Source organism: Blastocystis sp. subtype 4 (genome assembly GCF_000743755.1).
Source record: "Blastocystis sp. subtype 4 strain WR1 chromosome Unknown seqid_0086, whole genome shotgun sequence".
Classification (NCBI taxonomy): Eukaryota; class Bigyra; order Opalinata; family Blastocystidae; genus Blastocystis; species Blastocystis sp. subtype 4.
The window spans coordinates 25,872-34,971 of NW_014569461.1; the positions used below are offsets into that span (position 1 = coordinate 25,872).

At 39.6% G+C, this 9,100-nt stretch overlaps 4 protein-coding genes across 4 annotated transcripts; 3 read left to right on the forward strand and 1 right to left on the reverse strand.

The window, feature by feature from the left end:
- Positions 1 to 303: 303 nt before the first annotated feature.
- Positions 304 to 720, forward strand: JH06_1831 (hypothetical protein; the record flags this gene model as incomplete). The annotated part of the gene is given in 4 exon segments (XM_014672534.1): positions 304 to 365; positions 395 to 497; positions 529 to 665; positions 684 to 720. 4 exon segments carry the CDS (start codon positions 304 to 306, stop codon positions 718 to 720), a joined length of 339 nt encoding a protein of 112 aa, XP_014528020.1.
- Positions 721 to 1,726: 1,006 nt separating this feature from the next.
- On the reverse strand, positions 1,727 to 2,389 carry JH06_1832 (hypothetical protein; the record flags this gene model as incomplete). Its single annotated transcript, XM_014672535.1, has 5 exons — positions 1,727 to 1,777; positions 1,808 to 1,933; positions 1,963 to 2,094; positions 2,125 to 2,313; positions 2,345 to 2,389. 5 exons carry the CDS (start codon positions 2,387 to 2,389, stop codon positions 1,727 to 1,729), a joined length of 543 nt encoding a protein of 180 aa, XP_014528021.1.
- A 3,209-nt stretch (positions 2,390 to 5,598) lies between these two features.
- JH06_1833 (hypothetical protein) lies at positions 5,599 to 6,353 on the forward strand (the record flags this gene model as incomplete). Its single annotated transcript, XM_014672536.1, has 5 exons — positions 5,599 to 5,637; positions 5,669 to 5,819; positions 5,841 to 6,054; positions 6,079 to 6,190; positions 6,225 to 6,353. The coding sequence occupies 5 exons, from the start codon at positions 5,599 to 5,601 to the stop codon at positions 6,351 to 6,353; spliced, it is 645 nt and encodes a 214-aa protein (XP_014528022.1).
- A 431-nt stretch (positions 6,354 to 6,784) lies between these two features.
- On the forward strand, positions 6,785 to 9,100 carry JH06_1834 (hypothetical protein; the record flags this gene model as incomplete). Its single annotated transcript, XM_014672537.1, is given in 3 exon segments — positions 6,785 to 6,818; positions 6,846 to 8,099; positions 8,115 to 9,100. Coding segments are annotated over 3 exon segments (2,274 nt in total), but the record flags the coding sequence as incomplete, so codon positions are not given.

A 9,100-nucleotide genomic window follows, 5' to 3' on the forward strand; every position in this document is an offset into this window, starting at 1 on the left:
CTTGAATAGGTGACGGTGGTTTTATCTCTGTAGAAGGGGAAGACTCTTCTACTGAAGGTACCACTTCCTCAGGATATGGATTGTATTGTCTACAAATCAATAGAGCAGTCGGTATCCACTCAAAAAACGAATCCACCTGATGAAGACTAGAAAGTTATTCAACTGCAGTTTTCTCACAGATACTCATAGTTGGTATACGAAATCATCGATTTCCTTTCAACATCAGCGTTATATAGTGTTCACACTCTAACTTTTTCCCGCGGGTTTCTCTTCCAGCTCACAGATCTTCACTGTCATTCTTTCATGTCAGCTAGAGTATTTGCAAGTTTGCCAAAGCAGTTTGCTCGCGCTGCTCGCTTCCAGAAGTAGTAATTGGGAATTTGTGAGATTGTAGGATGAAGAGCCCCTCAATCAATCCCAACATCGCTTTTCAGTTCATGAAACGTCCTTCGTCTCTAATGACACGTCGAATGGCACTTCGTTTGCAAACGTGTGAAGTAGAGGCGTATGCATTCGTTAATTTCTTAGATGCAGCGCCTACAGATTGGTGCTCTGTTTATGTTCACGCGTGTCTCGCAGGAGATTATTGAAATGATGCGAAAGTATCAAGAGATGTTGGATGATGAGGACCAATTGGACGAAGATGAACAGACGTTGGTTACCGGGTATGCTGTGATGCATAGAACAGTAACAACTAGAAGCCTGACATCGTCGCTTTAGAACTTTGGGTTGGATTCTGTTGTTTGTTTAGAAGAATGAGTATTGGCCTCATATCACACAATGAACTCTCATTTTGCAAAAGCATGGATCCACACCTATGGGAAGGCAGTTAGGTTGAAGAAAACGCTAGGCCAGCATATTTTGCATGACGAGGCAATCTTGAGAAGGATTGCAAATACTGCAGAGAATATCTTTCTATCGCTTTTTTTGTCGATTCCTTGATCTTCAGTAGATAAACAGGACAGAGTTTTGGAAATTGGCCCTGGATCGGGTCAGCTCACCAAATACCTATTACAATCAGGTTGCATCATTGTAAAGAAATGGTTGTCGTAGTCATATAGAGTGCAATTGAAGTAGATACGGAAATGCTTCGGTTCTTGGAATCGTTATTCCAACTAGAGATTGAAGAGAAAAGGCTGGTATTGATTCGTGGATCTGTTTTGGATGTGGAGATCCCGCCCTTCACTAAGTGTGTTGCGAACATTCCATATTATGTTTGGAGTCTTTAGAAAGGGATTTCTTGTAGATATCATCCGATTTGCTTCAACTCTTTATTCTGTCAAAACGATTGGATGCCACCTATACGCTTCTAGTCCAGAAAGAGTTTGCAGAAAAATTGATGGTCTCGTAGAAGTTCTTCTACTAGAGGTAATTCTTAGGAAGAAGCATGACTCCACATTTCTTAGTACCTTTGTTCAAAGCTATTTCCATATCGAGTATCAGTTCAATGTCAGTCGTTATTGCTTTTCACCTCCACCTTCCGTCGAATCTGCAGTCATCACTATGAAGCCTAATCCTTCGGTGTCACCAGCTTGTATTGCCAATCCTCAGAAGTATCAATCTTTCTTGAGAGCATGCTTTAGGTCAAAAAACCAATCTCTGCGAAAGAATCTGAAACGGTGGAACGAATCAGTACAAACAGATCTGTCGTGTCGGCCCTGGGAGTTGTCAAGTGAAGAATATATGAAGTTATTTAGCTAGTCTTCTTGTTCACAAGAAACATCTCTTATTTCTCTTTCATGTTTGGCAATTCATCCATTGTTGTGACTTCACGACCCTATTGCTAAACTCTTTATCTCGTCCCCACATCTGTAAACATTTCAATTAAGAGAGTAGTCAGAATCCATCCTAGGATCACTCCTATCACAATAAAAACAATGCAAGCAACAAGAGGATGACTAAACAGATAGGAACTGATCATCTCTGCAATTTTCTATTCTCATACGTTAATTCGGATACTACCTCATTTGCATCCATCATGGAAAAAGACTCACGAGGAATCACCCTTAGACCATCCAGACCGGAAAATCCAGCTCGAGCAAATTCAATAAGAGCTTGTTCTTCTCGTTTACCCTTGAATTCACTGAAGAACCCCTAACAATGAGACTCGGACCCAATTTGCACATTTTCCATAAGGAGTAAAGTGGGAAAACCATCTACGTTAAAGCGACGAGCCAGCTTCTCTTGCATTGTTGCATCGATCTTCAACTCAACCATTCCACAAAATACTACTTCAGCAACATTTACTTCCTGATCTAACGTCTCCGCAATATCCTCCCAAATGGGTGCCAATCGCTTACAGTGACCACACCACTATCCATCAAATTGGATCCGAAAGTCTCACTGGAGCATAAATCTTTACGAACCATCGTCCTGAACCTTCGGTCATCACCAACTCATCAAAGTTATCATCCGTAAGTGTGATAACATCTTTCCGTCAATCACAGGAAGTATCTATACCACTCAAAACAGATGAAAAACACAAGAACAAAACAAACAATCTACAAACTGTGAGAATCGGAAGAGTGTTATCTATCCAAATACTTATTCATGTGAATACTACACAACTTGTGAGAAAATGATTCTTGTAAGAAGAGCTGTTCAGTAGTTCTTAATGATTAAGACCAAAAGAACTTTGCAGTTTTCTCATCATGGAGGAGGGACCGAAGAGTCACATTGTTACAGATGGTATTTCGGATCTACATAATCTGACTCTTTCCTTTGTGAATCGATTTAGTGATCTACTAACAGGTGTTCTCATTAAGGCTTCGGATGTGAGCAAGAAGCCTGGTAGCGGCGATTTCAATTATGAGGAAGCTGTTGGTGTGATGATTGTTTCTAAGAGTAGATTGATAGTCGAATTATTGGTCTTTTGGAGGATGCAAAGACATTTGAAGCCATTGTTGATGAAATGGAGGAGTTTACAAAAACGGAAACGTAGTATCCATCGTTTCATTGAACTGTAGTCAGCAACTAGCAGAAATTGCTGAATTGAGTAAGGAAAATAAAGAAGTGACAGAATCGTTGAAACACATATTGACAGAATACCGTTCGGATTTGTGGGATTGAAGTGATTTTGCAGAGGAAGTTCATCAGCAACTGACAACATGTTTGGATGCTTTTTTGGACCAAGCGATATAGTTTGTATAATAGGAACCCAATATATTTGTAAAAAGGTTCATGTATTCATTTGTTTGTCTTACAGTAAATTCTTGTTTCTTCTTGTGTTTTACAGCGTGACCAACTATTCGTGTTGCTACTATGATAACACAAACGATTCAGACGATCTTATCTCTTATTAGTGATGTCGTTTGTTTCGTGTTCTCTGCTCGATTTATTAACACTGTTCTTTTTTCATTCCTCTTTTTCGTTTCAATTGGTGCTGCGGAAGAAAAGCATGTATGAACACTGATCACGCTTGATCCTTAGGGAAAGAATGGAAAGAGTAAAATATCGTAGAATTTGACACATACTTGATAGACAGAAAGGAATCTAAGCGATATGTTCAAGCGACGAATCGGAAGAAAGGTGATAAGTTTGATTGGTGGTCTTTCCTAATCACGTAGAGGAATTTCGTTTGTGAGTACAAAGGAGAGATCCAAACCGTCTTCTGGTAAGTGGTGGATTCTCTTGGTTTTAGGAATTGGATCGTTTGTATACATTTCCAAAGTTCAATCTACCCAGTCTCCCACTCCTGCAGCTGAAAAAGTGAATTCGGTAATCAAAAAGGGGTTTGAGTTTGTACAACACTTATTAGCTGATGCAGTATCAGTTTTCCAGTCACTTGTGGCCTATGGACTTCCTAGTGCTTCTTTTCTGCTTGATTCCTTGTATCAATCAATCACTCAAATCCGCCAAAAGTCACAGAATCCTTTCCTGGTGGATCTTGCATTTGGAGTCTTCTGTATTGTCTTTTTCATTCTCTGTCTCTTTTTCATCTATTCTATTTGCAGGCTCTTCCTCTATCTTTCTGATCGTTCTATTCGTCATGAACACACAGGTCTTGCTTCTTCAGAACACCGATCCATGGCTCCATCAGATCATCGTTCTATGACTCCCCCTGATCGTAAAACTCCTGTCAGTCGCCGAGTCTCTCAATCCAACCACAGATCCACAATCGCACCAACAGACAAACCTGGAATCATCCAGTCGGAAGGAGGCAGTCTTTTGACCTCTACAAAGAGAAGAGTTTCGATTCCATTTTCAGAGAAACCGTTTTTGGAATTACGTAAACTCTGTCACACGGAGAATGCACAAAACCAATATAATATATTTCTGGATGTTTACATGAAGCGTTGTGATGGACTTCAAACTTGATCTGTAGAGCATACTGATGCTGGGGTTTTAGCTGATATGTACTGTTGGTACTATTGATTGGAGTGATCTGTAGTTCAGAATGAGGTTCAGTCTCCTATTCGAATAGATACTCCAGTGAAACACCATCCCGTGAACAAGGAAGAGTCCAACTCTGAGCTTCCTGAACCTCCGACAGAAGTCGAGCCAATTTCCGTTGAAGTGGAGAAGGATAATCTCTCAAGTGACATAAAGATGAAACTGTCGGAAGGAGTACCTTTCATAGAGATGCGTAATTAATAGATCGATAATGAACTCTTACAGAACATTATGGATGATATAGAGCGTATTGTAGTGTTTCGTGTGTCTTTTAATGTATAGTCAAAGAATGGCGATTTGTCAACAGCAGAAGCAGTCTCCACTTTGCGTGCTTCGACTCTTGTTTCATCAAAAGGAGGTTTGTATTCTATTGGATGACGTGTTTGTTGCGAAGATTTGACAGAGATTCATTCAAGATGAAGTTTTGGTTGACTGAGATCACTTCACTTGTTTTGTTTCTTCTCATTGTGATTGTTGTAAGACAAGCAACCTACTCTCTGGTAAGTTGAGCAATTTCCTTAATTACGTTGTAGACAAAGTATTCTTCTTTGTCAAACTATTGGATGGATTTAATTTATAGGAATCCTAAAGCATCGGATCTGATGGTATTATTACCTCAAGGGACAAATCGTGACAAAGAATCTCACCTATAACCTATAGAAAAGTTGGTTCTTGAAAATGGGATTAAGAATAACGACACCCCTCTTCTATGTCTAGCAACCTCTGTTATCACGAAAAAGGTTAGGCATATTGCTATCAGTGATTTGTAGAGCAAAAATAAGACTGTAGCACAACGCAACACAATCACCTCTTTGAATGCACTTCCTCGGACTCGAGTCATTGTATTCACAGATTCACCCTCATGGCTTCAATACTGCAAATCAATGGGTTTTGCTTCATCCAACTCCTATGAGTAGGTGTTCCACTACAGTCACCATCAGACGCAACAACTGTAATACTCCCTTTTTCAAATCGATGATTCAGATCCTTCAGTCTACCTACACGTGCGAATTCTATGGCTATGTCAATGGGGACATTCTATTGTCATCCACGATCATAGACGTCCTTTCGAACATTTCTCTCTTTATCAGGAAGGGTCTTCTTCATCAACGTGTGTTAATCACTGGAAGAAGAGTTAATGGGGAGATTCCTCGGTTGTCGTCTATTTCTTCCTCCTTCAGTAAGAATGATATTACAATCGAGTTGATGAAGAAGAGAGGAACCCTCTTTCGTGAAGATGCATTGGTAGGGCTTCTGTGTGAAGATTAGGAAATAGGATTACTTTGTGTTTACAAGTAGCACTTATAATCTTAGCAGTCTTTTAGACGTTGTGATTGGTCGTCCTCTTTATGATAACTATCTTCTTCATATCATTAGTAACGATACAGAGGCTGATTTAGTTGATGCCACGGAGAGTGGTTGGTGTGGTATGTGTATGTAAGGAATAGTTACTGCATTCCATCAAACGGATGAGGATGGTATATTTGCTGGACACAAACCGAAGGAAGATCTCAATTGGAATCGAAAACTCATAAAGAAACAGTTCGTTTTGGGGAATACCAATTTTTCAGACTATCGTATTGTAGATGGCTTCAAGTTAGTGAAGCATGAAAAACCCGAATGGTCTGTTTGTTCAGAATTATCGAGGCATATTCGAGAACGGTAATGGGTTAGGGTATCTAGTAGAATGAATAAGGCACTTCGAAAGGTTCAATCTTATGATATTGAGTCCATACTTCAGTTTCTAACTGATAACTATGTACTTGGTGACAAGATGATCTGCTTGATAAGTAATCATGTATTTATGTAAATACTCAAATGAAGAGAAATAGACTGTCACATATTGTGCTCAAATCGTTCTCATGCTGTACCATTTTGGAAATACCAGCGATGTGATTCTATATCAAGAAACATTACTATCCATCTATTCTCCTAAATTACAATGGAGACACATAACGTAGTTTCCTTTTGCTGTAATATGACAACGATACAAATATGTTCGGGCGTTTCTTTTGCATTACGGTTCCTATTGGCTACAAGAAGGAATAGCCAATAATACAAGTAGATACATAACTTATGAATTGTGGATTTGTTTTATCAAGTCATTCACTTGTGTGTATCTACATCTGAGCAGACTGTAACAGTAGTTATTCACAACATGTTACTGTAGATGTTAATATCCATTGTGATGATAGTACTGTGTTACAGGGATGGTACGAGTCTTAGTTGATAATCAATCAGTTATGGTTTCTAAAGATTGACATTAGTACGCTTTCTTCTTTAGTAATGTGCATTTTCATTATCATCAAGAAAATAGCTGTACAAATCTTCTGATAGAATTCTTTGCTATGAAACGATCACTACAATGAATAATCACCATAATTATTTGGGAATGTACAAGTGTCTTCTAATTGCAGCGATTTGTAGTATTGCTTAAGATTAGTCATTCTTAGTCTCGATCACTGCTGCTGTGAACTGCTTAAGTAACCAGGACTACATCAAGTTTATCAAGAAGACGTCATCTTTGGCAAGTCAAGAATCATTCCAGATTCTCTCTGGATCCGTATCTCTCTATACTTCTCCTTCTCTAACTACTAATCAAGAACGAACAATCGAAACTTGTGTATCAAAGACCACAAACAGTCAATACACTCTCGGAATGTATGATACATCGTCCTACTGGGATAATGGTGCTTGGCTCGAGATCTATGGTATCAACGGCAATCGTGTATTCAAGGGAATGATGACTACAAGTCGTACTCAAGAACAACCGTTGTCTCTGTATTCTCCTATCAACAAGGATGATACTTGGAAGTACACTGCCACTGCTTCAGGAAACTGGAAGGATGTGAGTTATCCGGATGCTGGTTGGACTGATGTTACTCTTGAAATCTCCCCAATTCAGGCTACAGGAACTCAATACTTCCGTAAGTCGTTTGCTGGCTTGAGTGGAATGGCTGCTATTGAATTCCAACTCAGGTATCGTTATGGAATTGTTGCTTATATCAATGGAAATGAAGTGTATCGTGATAATATGGCTGATGGAGAACCAACGAGTACCACACATGCTACAGGACAGTATGGAGCCTATGACTATCGTGGAGTGATTCGTCCTTCCTCTGTTGCTGAGAGTTCTTCAAGTGTAATGGCTGTTGAAGTCCACTTTTCTTCTGATGACTATCAAGAGGTCATCCAGTTCAATGGATTCCTTGCTTTCTATGCAGGAATTTCCACTTCGAATCCTTGTTTCGTTGTTCCCAACGACATCACAGCAACTGCTACCAGTTTTACGACTCCTGTGAATGCTTTCTCCTGGACCTATTCTACATCTTCCAGTTTCACCAGTTCCTACACTTCTGGAACTTTAACAGCTGAGTTTATGGGTTCTTCTCTTCCAATTGTGAATGGTATTCGTATCTGGCCCTACACCAGTACCACTACCCATGCAAATGAATTCACGATTGAGGGGTCAGTTGATTTATCAACTACATGGTCTACGATTCTAGAGAGTGAAGAAGGAACATACGTTTCCAGTACTTGGAAACAGTGGGAGACGCTTACCATCGTACCCCATCCATTCAAGCGTATTCGTATGACTGCTTCCAAGAGAGGAACAGGAACTACCTATGTGAATGAACTTCAGTTCCTGATTTGTAACAATGAGCCTACCACTATTGACTATCCACAGACAAGCTATGAGTATTACCGTATCTATGATCTAGTTAATATTGTTCCATCCACTTATGGTTACTATGGATGTTCTATCTCACCTGCTCTTCCTGATGGAATGAGTATTGATCCCAACACTTGTATTATTACCGGTTATTCTTCTGTTGGTGGTACTCTGACATACACTATCAGTTCTTCAATGGTATCTCCTCCTATTAGTAAGACTCTTAGTATCACATTTACTGATTGTGTGGGAACTCTCTACAAGATTGTTCGCTCCTATAAGGGTAGTCCTCAGATGGAATACTTCCGAATTCGTGATTCCTCGAATGATAACATTGTGTATGAGGTCAGTTCAGGGCATTCACACCCTTCTGGTAAGGATTGGGAAACATATTTATGTATCTCTGTCGATCGATTTGATGTAGCCTACTATTCCACCTCCAACTATTGGTCTTCTGGTTCATATTATTACATGTATGCTCTGTTACCTGATGGTGAACAGGAGATGGTTGTGAAGGGTCGATATGATGCCTATCTTGGTGGTGAACACAATTATTATCTTCGTCGTCCTTCTATTGGTTCTTTTGAACAATGGTATTATAAGATGGGTGAAGTGCCTGCCAATTGGCATAATTCTGATACTTCAGGTTGGCAACAGGCCGCTAAAGGATCATTCCCTACTTCTTCAAATCGTATTCAGTTGTACAAGAAGACATTCAACATTGCCTCATTGAATGAAGTGTCTGGATTGATTCTGTCGATTCGATACAGATATGGAGTGATTGTGTATTTGAATGGAAATGAAGCATGGAGAAATGGAGTGATTGGAGATTTGTCGACTTCATCCACTGTTGACAATTCATATACTGATTTGAAGTACTATGTTGTGACTCTTCCAGGCAAACAAATGCAAACTTCAACAATAACCACTCCAGTGACATTCCTTCAATCTGGAAGTAACACGATTGCTATTGCGATTGTTGCTATTACTGACAGTTACACCACATCCTATTTCGATGCAATGGTTCGTTTGATG